The sequence below is a fragment of the Acanthisitta chloris genome, unplaced genomic scaffold, assembly GCF_000695815.1.
Source record: "Acanthisitta chloris isolate BGI_N310 unplaced genomic scaffold, ASM69581v1 scaffold4504, whole genome shotgun sequence".
Classification (NCBI taxonomy): Eukaryota; Metazoa; Chordata; class Aves; order Passeriformes; family Acanthisittidae; genus Acanthisitta; species Acanthisitta chloris.
Window position 1 is genome coordinate 17,449 of NW_008669702.1, and position 21,038 is coordinate 38,486.

At 37.7% G+C, this 21,038-nt stretch overlaps 1 protein-coding gene across 1 annotated transcript in view; it reads left to right on the forward strand.

The window, feature by feature from the left end:
* Nucleotides 1–21,038, forward strand: part of BAZ1A (bromodomain adjacent to zinc finger domain, 1A) — a gene marked incomplete at its 5' end in the record, with an annotated part of 54,678 nt that overhangs the window by 11,464 nt on the left and 22,176 nt on the right. The window contains 13 exon segments of the mRNA XM_009073406.1: nt 2,048–2,191; nt 8,040–8,141; nt 9,321–9,408; nt 11,022–11,156; nt 11,689–11,791; nt 14,540–14,706; nt 15,478–15,573; nt 16,343–16,481; nt 16,906–17,052; nt 19,447–19,542; nt 19,668–19,892; nt 20,508–20,673; nt 20,942–21,038. The exon segment at nt 20,942–21,038 is cut by the window's right edge and continues 17 nt beyond it. Coding sequence (XP_009071654.1) covers nt 2,048–2,191; nt 8,040–8,141; nt 9,321–9,408; nt 11,022–11,156; nt 11,689–11,791; nt 14,540–14,706; nt 15,478–15,573; nt 16,343–16,481; nt 16,906–17,052; nt 19,447–19,542; nt 19,668–19,892; nt 20,508–20,673; nt 20,942–21,038 — 1,705 coding nt within the window.

Here is a 21,038-nt window from a genome sequence, read left to right on the forward strand (position 1 = left end):
GGGGGGAGGGCCGGGGGGTGGGGGGGGATGCTTGGGGTGCGGGGGGATGCCCCCGCTGTGTGCGCTGGAGCCTTTGTCCCCGGAGGTCTCGCTGGGAGCGCCGGGCCGGCGTGTGCGCGCTCCCCCTAGCGCCCTCGAGGGGCAGCGCCCTCAGGCTGCGATGCTTTCGCTGCTTCTCCCAGTGAAAAGGGGGTTTAATTTGACTTGGACTCTCTGGGAGATATAATCTGAGACAAATATAATTCTGCTCAGAAGTCTTTTTTAGCAGGTGATCTTTGGATTAAAAAAACCCCATCTTAATAATCTATGCAGTCAGTATGAAGGGGTCGCTGTGATCTTCCGAATGTTGGAAACCCAAGTTACTGTAGTGACCCAACTTTTCTCATAGCACTCAGAGTCTGGCGCTGGGCCAGACCTTAATAAGCCTTGTTGGACTTAAACTTATATGTGAACAGCTTCCAGGTTCTATCTCCATTATACTTAGACGCTCTTAGTTTTTTACACAGTCTATTTAGATTTCCACAGTTAATTAGCTTGAGCTCCACTGGCTGGCAGAATGTGTGTTCCAGCCCCAGCCCAGCCAGCTTTGGAAACGGGGTGGGCTGCATTGGAATGGCAACAGACCTGTGGCCAGCGAGCCCAAGTGGGCTCAGGCTGCCTCTGCATGCAAGCAGCTCCAGTGTCCCCATGGATGATTAGGCATTGGTCATATTGTTGTCTTTAGGAGCATATAAATATGTTGATAGTTTTGTTGACTTTGCTTTTTTAAATTATTTTCATGTATTTTTTTAAATAACATAACTTGATGGAGCATCCTGGAGCTCTCTTCCTGTTGGGCAGAGGCTTGGGGAGGGCATCTGCAGACTCTAACTTCATCCTTGAAAAATTCACAAGTGAATACTACCTGGGATATTTTAATGTTTCAACTTCTCTCCCTCTTCCATCTTTCCCCCCCTTCCCCAGTGTGTGCAAGTTTTAGATAGACTGTCTGCTTGCAGGAGAAGGCGTTCAAAAAATATTTTGACATTGCTTCCTTTTTGCCAGTGTTCAGTTTAGATAGAAGAGCACTTAGAATTTCTGTCATAAATTTGTTGGGGGCTTTTGTTTTTAACGTAAGTGTGACACCACACTAATTCATGCCCAGTACTTCATGTATTCTCCATTTTATTAATTTCAAGTGAGAGTGCTGCCCAGAGAAGACAATTATTATGTGTTCTTTCTCTCCCCTCTTTGAGCTTTTAGTGGTAGTATGTGACAACATCCATTGACTACAATAGTTAATTTTCATGAATCAGACAAGGCTTTTGGATGTTAAGCTAAAAAAAATGAACCATGGAATTCTAGAGAAGGGTGGAAGTTAGTGGTTAAGAACCGGCTCTAATATAGTTACCCAGCAGGAAGTGTTGATTAATTATACTTTTTGATATGTAGTTAATTCTGCCTATTATAACTAGCATTCAGGATGGCAAAGGAATAGACTTGTTTTGTCAATTGTGTGCATGCCAGATGGAGCCTTAATATGTGTCAGCAGATAAATGGGCCATTATTAAGATTAGATGCATAATGATCATTTCAGCCTTGTTTATTTAGGTCATCGACAGCAGTAGAAGATGATCTCTTATAAGTAAAAATACTTTGGGATCTGAAAGTCTTTTGCTTTTCTTAGACGGTTATAAAAATAAATGTAGAAGTTTTGGTGTCTAGTTTTAAAGTAACACATTAAGTTAACTTTTTGGTTTACTTAAATGAGAACTGAAAAAGGAATTTACAACCACATGTAATTCTAGCAGTAACTTGATTTGTTGTCCTGAACAGTGAAGCTGATAGCTGTGTAACTAGATTAATTTGTTCCTTTACCAGACAGTACTCATGAAATGAATATTTTGCCTGGTATTTCAGTACAAGGCTCTTAGTTATTTGCTTATTTAGTAGACAATACAATCTTCAGTTATATATGTGTTTTTAAAATAACATCTGCTACAACTTTAGACTCCTTGCACTAGTGAAAGACTTTGATGTTAATGAATAAGTGTCTGTTTTATTTCAGGTTGCAGTGTAAGATTTTGGAAGTCATAGCTCCAGCCCATCACAATGGAATGGCGAATGGCCACGCCAGCAGTGCCGATGGAGACACAATTGTCATCAGCGACAGTGATGACTCAGAAACGCACAATAGCTCTGCACAAAATGGGTAAATGATACTTCTACAGTATAAATCATTTGGGCTGGGTGGAAATGAGGCTAAAGCAGAGTCTGACTGAAATAAAGTACTTGATCTGTTTGGATAGTGAGTGTTCAGACAGCTGAAGGTGACAAGCTGAACATTCACAGGTGCCAGTTATGCTAATCCACCGGAGAACTGTGCATTGTGAGAAATGGAGTACCTACAGAATAACCATGGTTAATCTGTTTGCAGTGACAGTGTTCCTGTTGGGAGATGGTGGAAGAGCTGTGTGTACCTATCAGTAGTTCCTGTGCTGCACTACCTGTGCTATTGTAGCTTGGAAAATGCAGTCATGTTCCCTGTTTCTACAGTCTGGTATTACTTTACTTCCATCATGGAGCTCAGACTTGAGATTGCCTTATAGCAGAAGGACACAGTTTTACTGGAGCTCTCTGAAAAGTATTCCCAGAGTCTTAATGTGTTTATGTTCAAAAACCCCCAGAACATACAAAGCTTTTTTCATTGTGCATGTGTCCATAGAAATAGATGCCATTGTATTTAAAGGATTTGATTATTATTTTAGGTGCAGTAGAACTGTGTCTTGTCTTGAGGAACTTTCTATATGCTGGAATAGCTTAATAACATCAAATAAGAAAACTTCTTAGCTATAACTGTGGTGTTTGGTTTGGAGTATCCCTTTACCAACCAGTAATTCAGCTTATATATGCAGCTTATCCTGGCAGTATAATGGGAAGAAAGATTTATGTGCTTCACAGGCATGATGATGAAAGAGGGTGTGAAGTGGGCCCCAGTCTTGTATCGAGCAACATACAGGCTTTACATGAACTGTTACTGACTTGAAGATGTCACATGGATGCAGAAGTTATTCTCATTGATTAATGCATGAGGACTTCATGTCCTGACATGCCTTGAATAACTAGGGTGGAGCTTCTCACTTGGCTAGGAAAATAACATGGCATAAATAATGTTTGAATGTGTCTCTTGAAGGCAGTGTTTAAGCTGTTCATGAAGTTGTCCTACATATTTGAGAAAATAATTGCATTCTCAGTGTTCCAAAAGGCATATGGCATTTGAAAGGAGGTTATTCTTGGAATTATGCAAGTGTGTGCTGAGCTGACTGTGGGATTGATCCCGTTATAGTGCTGTCACTTCCATGCATGCAGAGCTGGTAGTAGGACTGTCTTGCACTCCTAGTCAGTCTGTGGTTCTCCCCAGCTGATTATTTTGACAGTGTAGAGAAGGGAGAGAAGATTTCTTTCTCTTAGGGAAATCCTGTGAGAATATGCAAACCTTTTGAAGCACTGTTCTGTGGCATGCCTAAGTCACATTTATGCTACAAGCTTCAATTGCAAATTTCTTTATGGCTTTAAAATGCTTACTGGAAGTTTTAAGTGAGTCCATTTATAACAAATGTGAGAATGTAGTAACACTTCAGTTATTTCCTAGATACATTCTGGGTATATGCAGACTTAGAAAGTATTATTTGCTGCGCCTGTAAAACGTATGTGAAAGTAAAGCGTTGTTGTCAGTCTTTGTATATTGGCATCTGAGATTGCTTATGCCATTACTCATTACAATAAGAAATCCCACTGAACTGGATGACATCATTTTGCAGCCCTAATCCTTCAGGGTCTATATTTTGCTTTTTATGAGGAGAGTATGGATGTTAGTCACCTTGGGATCGACGTCAAGTTGGTATGCGCAGAACAACAGTTCTGCCTCCGTCTGCACGCAAATCTGCAGGTTTTGAGACCCTGTCTTTGTGCAAAGCTGCAGTGCTGTTAAACAATGGTACAGCAGATGCTTGGGGTGTTTGTGAGAGAGGGGGAGGGGAGCACAGCACAGATTGATGGGCCATCTGCAAATATTTTTCCTAAAGAATCTGTATGGCTAGAGAATCTTAACTGAAAATAGATGTTGTTAGAGATCCCAGCCTTCCTCTGACCCTGCTCCTGTCCGTGTGGGACAGAAATAGCCATGCAGTCTGTACAAGTGTTCTTGCTGACTCTTTTATTGTGTTCTGCAGTAAAAGTTGGGGTGGTACAGGGAGACAGAAAGGCCAGGATGCTCTCCCTCCTCCAGTCCCTCATCAAAGCAGGCTGCCTTCTAAGGTTTGGGTTATGAAGCAGAAGGTAGCAAACTTCTGAGATACTAAGCCGTTTATACTGGGACCCTCTGGTGCTATAGGATACTGGTTACATAAAATAGAAATGCTCATAGCTTAAACTGCTGGACTTTTATGAGTAAGGTTGAACTCTTGTGTTTGCTTTAGCATTCAACAGCAGAATGGAGCTTGAGGGGCTTGTACTACCAAATGCATACAACCCTAGCTGCAACATAATAATTCATGGCATTCCTTCAGCCAGAGCTATGAGTAATGTGAAGCAATAACCATCATCAGAAATACTAGAAAAAAATTATCCTTGTTTTCTGGCTGGTTCATAGCAGTAAATTTGGATGTTTGTTCAATTTGAAGTGAATAATTAATTTTGAGAAAGGGTTAATTGTTTCTGGAGATTTTGGGATATAAGAGGTAAGAAAGTTTTTGAAAATAATGTAAGCGGAACCTTACCATCCAGGCTTTTTACCATTTTCAGTCTAGTTTTCTGACTCTTATTTGGAGAAGAAATTATGAACTGGATATGTCAAAATGTGTGGGCATAGCTTGTCATTAAATCTATACAATATCTTCAGTACAACAAACCTTTCTTCATGTTTAATTCTTATCTGTCCTTTCTTCCTCTCTCACCCCTCCATCCCTTGAATCTGATAATAATGATGGTGGGTCTTAGGCCACTTTATATTGTAAAGGAAGACCAAAAATACTGGAGCAAAGGAAACTTCAGATCTTCATCAAATGATTCAAAGTCAGGATTTTGTTGCAAAGAGCTGTTATCTTGTCCCTGGAGCAATATAACGAGTGTGTAGTTAACTACGTTCAGGTTGCTTTATTTTGTTTTTGAAGTTGAGTCCAGAAAATATTTGCAGTTCCAAATGGGCAGTTTTTACTGTTCAGTACAGGGCAGCTTGTCAGTGGCAACCTTAAAATGTGTGCAGAGCCCAGCTCTGCTATTGGGATCAGTATACAGACAGGTTACCTCTGGGTAAGGCTTACACTGGAGTGTAAGGAAACCATGAAGGATTGTTACCTAGCTATCATTCTTCAAGTGACCTTTTTTCATTCCCAAACTTACTTAGAAGAAGAAAACCCCCTGCCTCTTTTTAGAAAAGTGGGACAGCATTCATTTTAGATGCATTTCTGATCCTCTAAGTCGGTCTTTTTCTGTGCAATTTTTCTACTTCTATTAATTCTAAATGATGTAGGTAGTTCCAGCAAGACTCAGACCAGATAGAATTGGTAGTCATGTCCTGGACAAGGTAACTGAGAAGGGCAAGGCTGAGGGAGCTGGTGTTGTTCAGCCTGCAGAAGAGGAGGCTCGGGAGGACCTTATCACTGTCAACAGCTATCTGAAAGGAGGTTGTAGCAAAGTGGCAGTTGGCCTCTACTGCTTGGTAACATGCAATAGGACAAGAGGAAATGGCCTCAAGTTGCACCAGGGGAAGTTTAGATTGGGTATTAGGGAAAACATTTTCACTGTACAAGTCAGGTGTTGGAATAGGCTGCCCAGGGCAGTGGTGGAATTGCTCTCCCTGGAAGCGTTGAGAAAGCATGTGGATGTGGCACTTGGGGATATGGTTTAGTGGTTTACATGGTGGTACCAGGTTAACAGTTGGACTTGATGATCTTAGAGGTCTTTTTCTGCCTTAATGATTCTAAGGTCTTAGAAGTTTCTTGGTAAGACTACCTTAGTTCCTTGCTGCCTGAATATAGCATAGCAGTACTGTAAGAGGAAATTCACATCCAGGTCATGTGGTCGCATGCCGAAGTAATTGAAGGCCTGATGAGATTACCTGTCAGTAGTTCAGTATAACCTCATTCAAATATGCAAGACTCTGCCACAGGTGCTAGCCATGTTTACTTGAGTGCAGTAGAAACTAGTGTAATGTGAGTGAGTCAGTTCCAGTTTTTATCTACTAAATTGCAAAACACTCTGTATTTATTCCTCTATCTGGTGGTCTGTCAGAGCTGTGCTGTGAGGACCTGCTGTAAGGAATCTCATGTGTTTTATATAATGCTTTATAAAGTAAAATATAACAAAAATATTATTACTTTTATGCCAAAGCTACTAGATGAGCTATATAATTTTCAAAGCATTCTGTCTGTACAGAATCACCTTTTTCTTCACGTTCTGCAGTAAGTAAAATTTTGACTTTAAATTTGGATTTATGGAGGAGGATTTCAGGAATGCATTTAGTTCTTGGGATAATAACTGGAAACACAGAAACTAAGCAGAAAAAGCCAGTGTGTTTGGAAATTAGGATTAGGCTATTATATATGATCCACTGAAGTCAAGATAAAGATTTACTCAAACAAAAAAGTAAAGACGAACGATACAACAGTAGAATATTTTAATATTCTTTGGACCATGAATTTGATTGCAGACAGTATTGGAGCTTAGAATCTATTCAAAATATATAAATAAGCTAATATACTTTTGATACAACATTGGTACTCTGATGCCTTTTATTTTGTATCTGAACACTCTTTATTTGGGTCATTCTTCAGCCTGTTGGACTAAAGGGCTAGAAACGCAGGGTTGGATGGCAAGGAGCAAGCTTGTATCTTGTACTATCCAGAAATTCCTAGGGGCAGCCTGCATTACTTTAGTTTTCCTGTCTTGGTCATGGAAGACCAAGTCTTGGTATGACAAAAATACAAAGGCTCTCTTAACAAACTTACGTAGCGATGTTGAAATCTTACCGGTGGATATACTGAATTGCTTTGTTTTACTTACTCATGGAATAAGATGATGGTTTAATTGTTCCTAATAAAGCAGTAGAACTCTAATTGATTAGAGTTAGTTCTGTTGTTTAATAGCAAAATGCAACATTATTTAGAGAGTCTCATTATTTTACTTCTGTTTGTGAGCTCATCCATAAATACACCACTCTTTAAAGTATATTGTCTATGGCAAACCTCCTCTCTTTGCCTTTTAAAGGAGTGAATCTTTGTTTTGCTAGCACACCAAACCTGAGTGTTACACTCCTAGGAATGGGTATGAAAAACAGTTACTATTGTGCTGAAACAGAAGAAATATTCTCCATCAGGGAAAAAACCACTAGTTCTCTGTAGAGATAGCTATAACAGGGAACTGCACTTTGGCAATGAAACATGTAATTTGATAAGCATTTATTTTAAAGTGTAGATGTATTGTCTTACGAGTTCTGTTATTTTCAGAATGTTGGTGAGGGTATTTCTTCTAACTGGTATTTCAGAAAAATATTTTAGGTGCTTTTTACTTGTTTTGCAATGTGATCAGTAGCTCTAGGTGCCTGTTTTGATTCATTTTATTTAACTCTGTCTTTTGGATTCCTTCCTCATATTTTTCTCCTTTTTCCTGCCTTCCTGTTGCCATCACGAGTAGTAGGAATATTAAGGAGACAGTGTTCTGAAAGATAGGGATGTATCATCGGTTGTTTCTCTCTTTGTTCTTCCTACCTTTCTTATCTCCCATTTCCCTGTAAGGAAAACCAACATCCCTGTCCCTTTTCCTGTTGCTTGCAGGAACTGGTTTTGATGCAGATTTAATCTAGTAGCAGAAAAGTTGGCACAAGTTAATACGTTCTTTGGTACCAGTGGAAGTTGCAGCCTGTATTAAATACAGCTGGGTGTTTTCAAGAAGTCTGTTGTGTAGGCATATAAATCTATTAAATGTGTACAGTATAAAAGGTTGATGTTGTGTGAATGTAAACTTATCAATTATTCTTTTTTTTTTTTTTTTTTTTTTTTAAGGGAAAAGAAAGCCATAATTGATCCTTCTTTGTTTAAATACAAAGTCCAACCTATTAAAAAACACCTATATGAACCTGTTATTGTTAAAGCATCTCAACTAAGGTAAAAATTAGTATATGAAACTTAAAATTGTGCTTTATAACTGTGAGTTGTGTAAGATGTTTTTGATATAAAATGGCATTTTAAAACAAGGATAGAGCTATTAATTAAAAGCAGTGGTACAGGTTCTCTGTAACAAGGATTCCAAGCTTTACTAGCATTAACACATAAATTAGCATTACCAACTCCTTGCAAGTCTCTGCTTTCATTGGTACACTGATGAGACACAGATGCTGTGGCCTCTGATACCTCTGACTACTGTTGTATTTGATAGAGTGGATGGAAAAAAGTTTGAGAACCCTATTTTGTAATATCAGTGAGCTGCTGGCATTGTGAGCTCTGTCTCTCTGGTAGCATTGCAGATTTGAAATGCTGGAGCAGACATTGGCAATCAACTAATGTTAAAATAGAAAGCTACAAAGATTTTTTTGTTTCTTAAATAGCACTTTTGTCTTGAATTTATTTAAAATAAGTGTTTAGAGTAGGTTGTGCATCAGAACTTTATAAACTGGACACTGTGAAAACAGACTTAAGTGATTTGAAGTCATTTAGTTCCAGCATAAATCAGGATTCATTTTTTCATTAACTCCTCCTGTGTAGTTAATTTTTTCCTTCCCATGAAGCAGTATGGGTTCCATGGAATGCCAGGAACCATTTGGAGTGCACACTGTCCTGTAGCAAGGAGTGTTGCAGCCTGACTGAGCAGTGTGTGATTCACCTCTCTCACTTGTTGGCTTGCATGCCCTTGAGAGAGATGTGAATGCTGCTGTCGCACTGTCCTTGTTTGCTTGTTTGTTTTCACTCCTGAAACAATCAAACTTCAGTTTTGTTTGGGAATTTTAAGAAATATTTGGAGGATCTGCCATAGGCAAAGAGGCTGTGAAGTTTATCTGTATGTGTGCATAGAAGAGGACATACCAGGATCTTAAAAATAAAACTTGCAGATGCATAAACCAGTTGTTTAATATTACTTGGGTTTTGTTTGATTCATAAGGAAATTTTTAATTCAGTTGGAGTTGCAAAGAACAGCTGTTAGTTACAGTAGTAGGGGCTTTATATATATAAATATTACGAAAATGGTCAATCGTGGTCTGTTATGTGTATTCTTGCACAGATTTTCAGCTGTGCTTAAACAATCATTAAAAGTGTTAGTTGATAATACTACCTTTCTTTCTAACACAGCCGAAGGAAACATCTCTTTTCTCGTGATAGACTTAAACTTTTTCTGAAACAACACTGTGAACCACAGGATGGAGTCATTAAAATTAAGGTAAGTAAGAAGGAATAATTTGTGGGATAGAATATTGACCCTTCTTAGTATTTTTGTGTGGTCTTCTCTACTAGCTGCCCAGAGCTGCTTTTTTTTAACTGCATCAAATGTAGCTTGTTGTAACTGTCATATATTGAGTTAGTATTTGACTTTTCCAAAACTAAACATAACACATTCTTGCGTAGTCTAACACGAGTTGTTTTCATTCTTCAGGGTATACAGCTGGTATTTCTAAGTCAAATGAAAACGAACTGTTTCTATTTTGATACAATAAGCCAATACTATTCTGTTGTAATACTTTTAGCTGGAAAATATTTTATGGTAGATTGAATTCAGTCTCCCGATCTCCAGTGAGACAGAAGTACCAAAGAGTTCAGGTGGCTAGAGTGGGCTTTCATGAGGCCTTAGATGTTGAATAGGCATATTTTTGTCATCTTATGTGGCAATATATGGTGACGCTTTGTACAAGTTCACACTAAAGTTCACATCTTACCTGGCACACAATGACTGAGAATTTGTTTCCTTGTGCTCAGGGAACTGAGGAGCTTTTCCCACACTTACCATGTAGGCAGAATTTTCCCTTGTCTTGCTTGCTGTATCACAGGAGATCCTGAACTCCTTCACTGTGTACTGCAGCCTTGACCCTGAAATCCTTGTTATCTCCTTGTTTTCAGAAAGTAGCATGTCTTTTTGTTGGGTCTGGTATTTGATGTCTTAAGATGAATGCTCTTACAGCTGTGTAACTGCTCATTCTGCACAGGAAGAAAAGGGAGCGTCAGTGAGAGCCTTGCCTCTGAAAGTTGTGGAAAACAACAAAAGCAATTAATTTCTAGTTTATAACTTTAGAGTCTGGCTCTTTTAAAGCAATGGAAATAAGAGAAAATAATGCTGAAAGGGATAAACCATGCCCTTCCTTGGGCTTGTTCCTGATCATGTTGACCCAGCTCACTGTAACACATCAAGGATTACTGATTTATTAGTGATGCTTTCTGGGGCCTCAGGAAGATTGTTATATTCTGTCTCTGTGTGCACTTGTCATCTTCGCTCGTTTGGGCTTTCAGTGGAGTCTCCTTGTCCTCTTGCTGATTGCCTTGCATTTCACTCACATGTCCTATTTGGAATGTCTCCTTTGTATCCTCATCTGTATTTCCTGATAAGGGCAGACTTCCTGAAGTCATCAGGTTGAGAAAGTAGACTTGAAAAGAAACTTCGTCCAAGCTGTCAGTTTGTAATGATCCTCCTACAGAAATAAATGTAATAGAGGATTACGTAGTTCTTTGATAAATTAATTTTCTGGCTCTATCCGCTAGAAGGTAGTCTTGACATATATCAGTAACTTGCTGAGAAGACTGTGTCCAGCTGTGTTTGCTAAAAAAATAACATCTTAGCAAATGAGGCCAAATTCTGTTTTCAGGTGCGTGCTGCATACACTATTATCTACTTGGTAAATTAACTCTACACTTAAACTATTTCAGAGCTTTATTTCTTATCCTGAGTTAATCAGTTGTGAATCTGGTTACTTTTCTTGTCTGATTAATGATTTTTTTAATTAGCTTATATTTATGAAAAGGTTAGAATTTCACAATGAATATATTTTCCTCTTTCTTACTAAGGCATCATCAATTGAAAAATATAATCTAGCAGGACAAAATTTCTCCTACTTCTTTCCTGATGACCCACCCACATTTATCTTCAGTCCTGCAAGCAGACGTCGAGGGCGACCTCCAAAAAGGCCATCTACCAGTCTTGTAAGTAGTTACATTTTTTAATTTCAAGTGAAGACACAGCAGCCTAGTCTTTTAAGTTCTTCCATTTGTCTGAGCTTTCAGAACAGTTGGAATCTAAGGTTGACATTGTGCTTTTTTTCTTTGAGGATTAATTGGGATATATTACATAATTGCTATTAAAGTAATTGCTTTATAGTTAAGCTGGTAAAAGGACCATACTTGATAAGTTATTTTATTTTTATCTTTATTTCTGTGATCCCATCAAGAAACTAGTTTTTCAGTGTGTTGTGAAGACATGTAGAGTACTTGTCCCTTCTGGGATTAATAATTTGCTGAAAAGCTTTAATTTGAATTCTTAGATACAATTATGTCACTTGTCCTCTGATACACTTATGTCACTTGCCTGTGTTTAAACACAAAGTATCTTAGTGCTCTAAAGTACTTTATTGTGTTCTAGAGAGCAGTTGGAAAATTTGGAATATTTTTTGCTGGTCATTTCACTGTAGTTACTATATTTTTTTTTTCCCCTCTCCCCCTTGAAATTCTCTATCAGGGAGACGATATTCCTACTAAACGAAACACCCAGGGAAACAAAAGTAAAGTATCCAGGGAAAAGACAAGGTTCCAGAAACAAAAAGAAGATATGCAGGCAATGGGTAAGTTGAGGTTTAGTCCTATGACTAGTAGAACCAGTTTTTGCAGGTTTGAGAGCCATAATTAAGAGTATTTTTGGGGTTGTACCTTTCAAAGGAAAGAGTAGCACTGGCACAATTGCAAAGAGCTCCTTTCAGTGGTTAGAATGGTTATTTCCTGATTTTATCCTTTTGAATTTACTAAACTGGGGAAGTGTAGGAAGCCTGTGGTTCATCTGTGTTGATTTCTATTTCAAATAAAGAGCTAAATAAATTCTTGTGAAAGTTCAGAAGTGAGGTATAAATTTTACCTGCTGAAGGTATGTCAAAACATGAACATGTAACACAGATCCTTTCAGTGGTTAGAATGGTTATTTCCTGATTTTATCCTTTTGAATTTACTAAACTGGGGAAGTGTAGGAAGCCTGTGGTTCATCTGTGTTGATTTCTATTTCAAATAAAGAGCTAAATAAATTCTTGTGAAAGTTCAGAAGTGAGGTATAAATTTTACCTGCTGAAGGTATGTCAAAACATGAACATGTAACACAGATCAGTTTGTTGTATGAGGAAAATCCGTAAATGGAAAAACTATCTCAAGGATTCTTACAAGTTTAGAATGAATTGTTATGTATTCTTTTAAAGTTTAAGAAAGATAATCTTAAGTTTTTCTGAAGATATCTGTGTGTAGTTACTTAAAACATGTGTAAACATTCTGCAAGATTACAATTTTTTCTGATTAAAAGAGCACAAATCACTTGATTTTTAATTTGGACTGATTGAATTATTTTGGCTTAGTTCCTGATCAATTTCAATTTGGTTTCAAATTAAGTAAGGGGACCCACATGACTTTTGTATAGGTTAAGCTAGGTAAACTGGTCTGTGTTCTTGAGGAGACAGAGCTCAGACAAGGAGATACTCTTCTGCATTGCAAGCACTGATGCCCTTCCTAAGGAAGGGCTTTTATCTATAGAAGTATTTTAGTGGACTTCTGGTTTCAGCCTCTCATTTCAATGACTGTAGTATGTTTTAGGATCACAAGGACATCTAGAAATTACCTATTCCAACATCTACTTAAATAACTGCAAAGTTGTCTGATGCTGCTTTAGGCCTTTCCATAGGAGAAAGGTACACTAGAGTTTCGTGTTCTGCATTGAACCTGTGTGTCCACATTTTTGCACCACTAGCATCTGTTGTTTATGTGCTGGTAATGACAGCATAGATCAAGGTAATAGCTGGGCAACATGAAAACTGTTTCCTCTCTTGTGTGACAAGAAACTACAGCCTCTGGAAGGCTAGTTAGGACACACTCTGGCTTAATTTTGTCTTTCTGTTACCCTGTTGCACCCCAAAACCCAATGCTCTTGAAACATACAGTTTCAAACGATGAAAGAACAATCAGCCTTGAAGGAAGTTGTATAAAAGCAAAGTCCAAATTTATTCTTTATATTTTCTGCCACCTACTAGAAAGCTGTTGGAGCATGTTGATACTCAGACTTTGTAATGCTTTCTGTTCTTTGTTGAGGACACGAAATGCTAAATGCATCAAATAAGTAGTAATAGTAAGTATACTGTGGTGTCACACTTGTTCTGTGTGTTCATTTTTGGCCCAATGTTGGCCCACGATTATAAACTATTTTAAAAAAAGATGCAGTTCTTTCATTAGAAGCCAGCAACATGTCATATTGGTTGTTCGAAAAGTGTGGTCCAATCCATATAATAATATTAAAAATACACTTTGAAATACACTGTATTAATGTAATAGAATATTAATTGAGACATTTTACCTGTAAAACCTGTTTAATTGGAATGGCAATTGCTGACACTCAGTGTCTCTTTAAGAGTGGCTATAGTACTTCACTAATGATGTGGAAAGGTAGCAAAATACGAAGTACCTTGAAAAATCAGCCTTCTCAGCTTGTAGAAGACTGGGGAATGAGATTCAGTGCTTTTGTTTGCTCAATGAGAGACATTGCTTATATGTGTAGTAGCTATCTGTAGAAGCAACCTAACCCATTTTCAGAACTTTATAGGAAAATGTAATCAAAGTCCTTTTTTAGCGCTATCCCCTTAGTAAGAGAAGTAAGGATCTCTTTTCACTTCATTCACTTGTGATTCTAGCTTTCTTGTTTATTCAATTAAAATGGTAAGCCCCTTGACCCCCTTTTATTTGTTAGCCGGTGTGTGGGTTGACAGGCATTGTCTGTCCAGAGAAAGTAGAAATTTGTATCCTGCTGTTCTTCTGCGGATGACTACAAAGAAATCTGCATCTCCTCAGGCAATAACATTTATTACCAATTAAAGTTCAGCTTAAAGTGTGTAACTGATGTAAACCTGATAAAAACACACTGAAATATTACATAGGTTTCAAATGTATTGATGTCACAAATATTCATGGCTGTGTGCCACACCTGGTTGTGACTTGCTTTTACTAAGCAGTCATTGCTAAATATGTTGCTGTAATTATATGTGATTGGAATAAGTTCTCATCTCTCTGTGTCACTGGATAGGAACCAATAAATAAGTAATAAACTTCTGTATACTCATAAAGCCAGATAAATTTAGCTGAAGACAGCCTTGTAAAACATGCCCAATACTTAGGCTTAAAACTCGGATTCTCTAAAGAACTTTCAGGTGTTTGAATTTCTCGTTGGCATAGAAACAATTCAGGCTTCATAACAATATCTTTTTCATATGGTAATTATAAAGTGTATTTAGCTGTTAAAACTAACATTTTGTAAAACAAAGAGTAACTGGGTTGTTTTTCTTTCATAGCTTTTGAAAGAGCTAAATTAAAACAAGAGAAGGCAAATGCTATTGAAGCTAAGAAAAAGGAGAAAGAAGATAAGGAAAAAAAGAGAGAAGAATTAAAGAAGATTGTGGAAGAAGAAAGGATGAAGAAGAAAGAAGAGAAAGAGAGACTCAAAATACAAAAGGAAAAAGTAAGGCATTTGAAGTATGTGTGTTTCATATAGGAACAGTATAATGGCTTTCTAGTTCTCTTGTTTCTTTGTTGCTATCTGCTTCAAGTTATTTTCCATTAACTGTTTTCTGTGCCTAGAAAAAATGCCTTTTAGAAGAATAGGCAGTTTTAAGACATGATTATGGGTTTGTATTTCCAGATAACATTCTCTAGAATTTTACTTGACAGAAAGTTCACTTTGAATTTGAACTTACTTCTGAGGTAATGTGGGTTGGGTTATTTTTGCCAGTAATGCATATAATTGATTTGATTTGATGGTTGTCAGCTCTACTGCATCGGATTCACAGCATGTCAAATGGTTGTGGGTTTCCTTGTGGATTGTCTTTGGATGGAAATTGGTTAATAACTTTTTATCACTTTGAATATGAAGAAATCATATATTCCACTATACTTTGCCCCAGCCACATTCCCTGTCTTAATCTGATGATCTTTTTTTGTGGCAACTTTTTCATAAATATTCTAATTTTTAGCTGTTTTTTTCCTCACCACTTCCATTAAAAACAAAACCCAAAACACCATCCAACAAAGCCAAAAACTAATCCAACAAAGTATTACTGCATTTAAACACTTTTGCCAGTATCATTTTAAACAAAATGAAAATTGTTTCGTTCTGATTAAATATGATGTATTGCTTTTCAGTGTGTTTGACTAGTAAGTGGTGCAGTTTTAGAAACTGCAATAGTAATTGCCACCTAACAGTATTTTATACACAATTGTGACATTTTTTCAGGAAAGAGAGAAGCTGCGTGAAGAAAAAAGAAAATACGTGGAATACCTGAAACAGTGGAGTAAACCTAGAGAAGATATGGAGTGTGATGATCTTAAGGTAGGATTGAATTTGGAATAGCTTGAACTTGTACTTTACAGGGTCGCCAAGCTAGATTCCATAATGCAGAAGCAACCCTAGATCTGACTGGCATGCTAGGGGCTGCAAATCACCTGCTGTCATGTAATGTATATTCCATAATAGGCTTGTCTGCATCTTCGTTTTCAGCCTCCAAAAAAACTTTACAGGTTGTACTAAGTCTGCATAGGGAACAAGCAGCTACCGTAACTGCCTTACCAATGCAAAAAAACCAATACCAGAGCATCCAGTCATTAGACATGGTCTTGCATGTCCTAGTATTAGAAGGGTGTGTTTTTTATATGAACATGTTGGGGTTTTGTTTGCTTGTCTTTGCAAGACATCACTAGTAACTTTTAAGAGTATATTTATTTTTGCTTGTCTGGAGAGTTCAGCAAACTGAAATTCAAAACGCTTGTGAAATAATACAGGTCTGAAGGAAAAATCTTGACAGCCAATGCTGTTAACTTGTAGTGGGTTTGCATTCCTTTAACAAAAATACAAACTTCATGAATCAACTTTTTTTTCTCAAGAGATTTACATTGAAGTTGCATGCTCTTTGGTTTCTGAAATTAGTCCTACCACAGATGTGACAGTGATAACTGATAATGTGTCTTGGAGGATTCTTTTCAGTAAAATGTAAAGAAACCCAACAGAGACATTCCTTAGAGTCACAGACTGTTTGGTTTTAATCACTTGTTTACTCTGCAGAAACCAAATACAATCTTAAGTTGTCCCATTTGGATTGCAGGAACTTCCCATTCCAATGCCAGTGAAGACAAGACTTCCTCCTGAGATCTTTGGTGATGCTCTGATGGTTTTGGAGTTTTTACATGCTTTTGGGGAACTTTTTGATCTTCAAGATGAATTTCCTGAAGGAGTGACTTTAGGCAAGTTCTTGTTTCTGTGGCAAGGTGCCCCAGTTTTGTGGTGTGCATCCAAGTACCAGTGCTACAAAATTTTCTGTGGACCTTTAATACAAATGTCAGTGCTTAAACAGGCAAATCAGTCCAGTTTTAACTTCACAGTCAACTCTGCAGTGTTTGTGAAATCAAAATTAATTTCAATGTGCATGCTGTTACTCTATTTATTAAAATACCTACTTGTACTTTATTCTTGCAGTTACATATTAAAAAACCAATATTGTTTTGTCAGCAGTCTTTCTGACACCATCACCTTAGGAATATATGCAGTAGATCATGGAAAAATAACTTGATTATCGTACCTGAAGGGGAAAAAGTGTTTTCGTTCTTCAATACATAATTGTTTTCCAACTTTGCGGCAAAAGTGACGATTCTTAAACTTTATTCACAGAGGTTTTAGAGGAAGCTCTTGTAGGAAATGACACTGAAGGCCCACTATGTGAATTGCTGTTTTTCTTCCTGACTGCCATCTTTCAGGCAATGGCCGAAGAGGAAGAGGAAGTGGCCAAAGATCAAATAGCTGATGCTGAGACCAAAGGTCAGATCCTTATTTTACTGCTGAAAAGCTGAAATTGCACTGGAATTAACTTTTAAGCTGCATGATTTATGGCATTCCTTTGTTTAACCTTGTCTCATTATGCATGGATATTGTATGTAAATGGGCTTGTTTTTCTCTTTTACCTGAAATTAAAGCTTTAAACTGGGCATGGAGCTGAGGCTCTGAGGGGAATAGAGGAAAAGGAAGCTCATTGTTACTACAATTGCATCCAGCAGAGCATAATAAGCTTTTAACAGCACTGCTTATGTTTTGGAGGTATGTGAAGCATCTTCACCTTCCTCCTCTTCCTTCAGCACTGTTACATGTTTCTCCCGAGGGTGAAGAAACAAGTCATTTTCCTAAGTCTTCTCAAAGGTCTTTATCTGTATCTGTAAAAAAGAAACTATCTGGACCTAGCTAGATTGAAAGCTAAAACTCCCCAGCACAACTGTGATGGAAAATTCAATCTTCATTGTCCTTGAAATCCCAGAAGTATGCATCCCCAGCTCCTAGATGTTACCATGTGTCTGCCTTTTCAGTAACGGGTCTCACAGTCCCTGTGCCTTTGGCGTGTGTGCTAAGGCTGAAGCTGCCTCCATTTTCGGGGGCATTTGGTACGCACTAACCACTGATCAGAAGGAAGTGCAGGCTTTGTTACAAATTTATGTGCTCCTGCTTTTATGGACTGCCAGATTTGCTGAATAGTTAAAGGAGAAACTCTGACCCTTCCTGCTAGTCTTTATTTTATTAGAGGTAGATAGGAGCATAAGAGCATTCCCCATTTGAGGTCAAGTGCATTCCATGGTGTCCCCATAAAACAGATGTGTAAGGTACAGGAAGGTTCCTTTAATTACTCCCTTGAAGACTCTCTATTCTCATGCTTAAGACTTCTGTCTGATTTACAAGTTATCTTTATATAAAACATGGGCACTATCTTCAGCAATAGAGGCTGCTCATGTTCATTGAATAAAGTTAGATTTGATATAATGTTAACAAATTTAGACTGTATTCTAATTACTGTTGAATTTAGCAATTAAACTGTATTTGTTAACTACTGAGAGCATTGCTTTAGCGATAGAAGCAAGGATTCCATTGTCAGGTAATCATAGAATAATTGATTAGATTCTTCATTATTCATAGAACTGATGAGAAATATTTTAATGTAATTTTTGTATTTTAAGTTGACTCCATGGGGCTGACAACTGCAAAAATCTGCCATTTTATTTCTAATTTAGCAGAGCTGTGGGTAAGGCACTTCATCTATTAAAGTTTACTTGCCTTGGAACTTTGATTTCTTGTCACTCTTACTGAGACATCATTTTCCTGTAGAAGAATTACATGTTCTTGGCTTGGTAATTCTGGCTAACCAAACTAGGGTCAGCCAGCATATTCAGTTAAATTCTGTGCAGGCAGTGTTTCTGCAGCAGAGAAAACATGGGTGTGGGGGTTTGGGATGTACAGTATTTTCTCAAACCGTGTCATAAAGATACAGTGATGGAGGAGGTACAGAGGTTAATTTTGCAGTGTCTGAGTGAGTTTTGAAACATTAGTCATAATACAAGACTGTTGTGGATTTGCATTTTATGTAGTCTTAGTTTGGATTTGTGTCTTGTTATTGACTTGGTGACTTTTAACTGCTTAATTATTTGGATCTGAATAAAGTGAAATTGTTGAAGCATACAATGCTGAAAAAACTCTGGCAACCCTCTGGAGAAATACCTGTAAGTGCTGAGGAGACTTCTGTCAAAGAAACAGGAATTTTCTGTTTCTGCCTTTCACTTCCCTGCTTTCCTGGTCTGTTTGCTTATGCCTGATGCTCCATAGTAAGTGCAGGTGCTTGTTTTAGTGAAATACGGTTTCTTCGTAACGACTTAGTAACTGTGTTTGTGCAGAGCAGGCTGTATTGGAGTTAGAGATAAAAAGTGTATGGTGAATGCAGATAACCAGTATCAAAATACGTCATTGGTTTGGATTTTGTTTCCTAAAACCAAAATTATGGTAGGAAGTAACGGTTAATTTGAGGGCAGGAAATACAGGTGTTCTTGCATTGTTACTTGTTTGTGCTTTTGAGTCTGTTTATGCATTTGTTTTTGCTCTCTTATGTTGCCATTGTGCATGTTTTGTGTGTTGTGGCTGCTTTAACAGCTTATGTGTAGGGAGGATAGCATAGAGCATGTGGTGCATGGCCTTGGCTTTTAGTAGGATTAATTTAGTTGCATTTAAAGATATGTAAATTTTTCTTTGGATGTTGAATTGAGTTTGAATACATTGATGCTTTGTAAATATTGGCCCTCTTTTCGCTTTGTCTGCAACTTTTAAAACACGGCTTCCTTTCCTCCCCTCCACAGTACAAGTTTTAATTTGCACTAGAATAAAGTGTTTATTTCCTTAAAGATTTAACAGAGGCTTTGGATGAAGATGCAGACCCCACAAAATCTGCACTGTCTGCAGTTGCAACTTTGGCAGCTGCATGGCCCCAGTTACATCAGGGTATGTGTGGGTTTCACTTCTTTTGTTACTGTTCTTATTTTGCTGTGTATTTTAAAGCACTTTTAAAATATTTTTATGCACTTAAATGTCTATTTAAAATAACTGTTCATTCTTCTCAACTGTAGGCTGCAATTTGAAAAACTTGGATCTTGATAGCTGCACTCTTTCTGAGATTCTCAGACTTCACATTCTAGCATCAGGTGCTGATGTAACATCAGCCAATGCAAAATACCGTTACCAGAAGCGAGGAGGGTTTGATGCCACTGATGATGCCTGTATGGAGCTGAGACTAAGTAATCCTGGTCTCTTGAAGAAGCTTTCAAGTACCTCAGTGTATGATTTGTTGCCAGGTAATAAAAGACAATACATGTTAAAGATAGATTAACTTAATTAAAGATTAAGTGATCAATTTTGTAACTGCTTCAGACCAACAATGGTCAAAATTTACTGTATCATAGAATATCACAGATTAATTTAGGCTTCAGCCCCCATAAGCAGGTCCCACCACATCTGCAGGGCTAGGCAGTCTTATTACTTCTGAGTAGGTTGCTTTTAGTCCCATTTTTAAAATGTTAGTTTTACTTGCAGGAGAGGATCTCTCTGGGAAAAGCATTGAAGTGTTTGATGCAGCTCCTGCTTTTATTGCTGTTCTGGTTTGGGTCTCTTGTTCATTATTTGAAATGACCAAAAAATTAATTCCTATCTACTGTTCTTTTATCTCTGTTTTGAAGATAATAATGCATTTTACTACTTCTGGTGGGAAAAGTTAATAAATTAGAAAGAAAGGCTTGCCTCTCTGAGCAAAGCAGGTATTTCAGGAAATGCCTCTTTGCAAGTGCAGCTGGTGTGCTACAGATGTTTCACTGTTGTTCTTGAGCGAGAACAAGTCCAGTCTGGACTGTGTAAGAGCAAGCCTAGTTATCAGTTGTGTAATGAAATATAAACATGAGTCTGAATTTTATTAGGAGAAAAGATGAAAATCCTTCATGCTCTCTGTGGGAAACTTCTGACTCTGGTCTCCACTCGAGATTTCATTGAGGACTCTGTTGATGTGCTACGACAAGCAAAACAGGAGTTTCGAGAGCTGAAGGCAGAACAGCATCGCAAAGAAAGAGAGGCAGCAGCAGCAAGGTGAAATTAGGATATGGAAATCTAAATTTTGTTGCTACAAATAAGATTCATTCCACGGTTTTAGAAGGAATATGAAAAACAATAATAGTGTTTGTTTTATGGTGGTTTCTTGAAACCCTGGACAGGCGTGAATCTTTCTTGTGCTAAGTGTGCTTTCCCACATTACTGCTATTTTTGGATGATGTTTTAGTATAAAAGAAAAAATATGTGGACAGATCAGATTGTTAGATTAATGACAACTGGTTTTCTGTATCCTCCTTACTATTAGGATACGTAAGAGAAGAGAAGAAAGGTTAAAAGAACAAGAGTTGAAAATGAGAGAGAAACAAGAAAAGCTGAAGGAAGAGGAGCAAAGAATTCCTGCT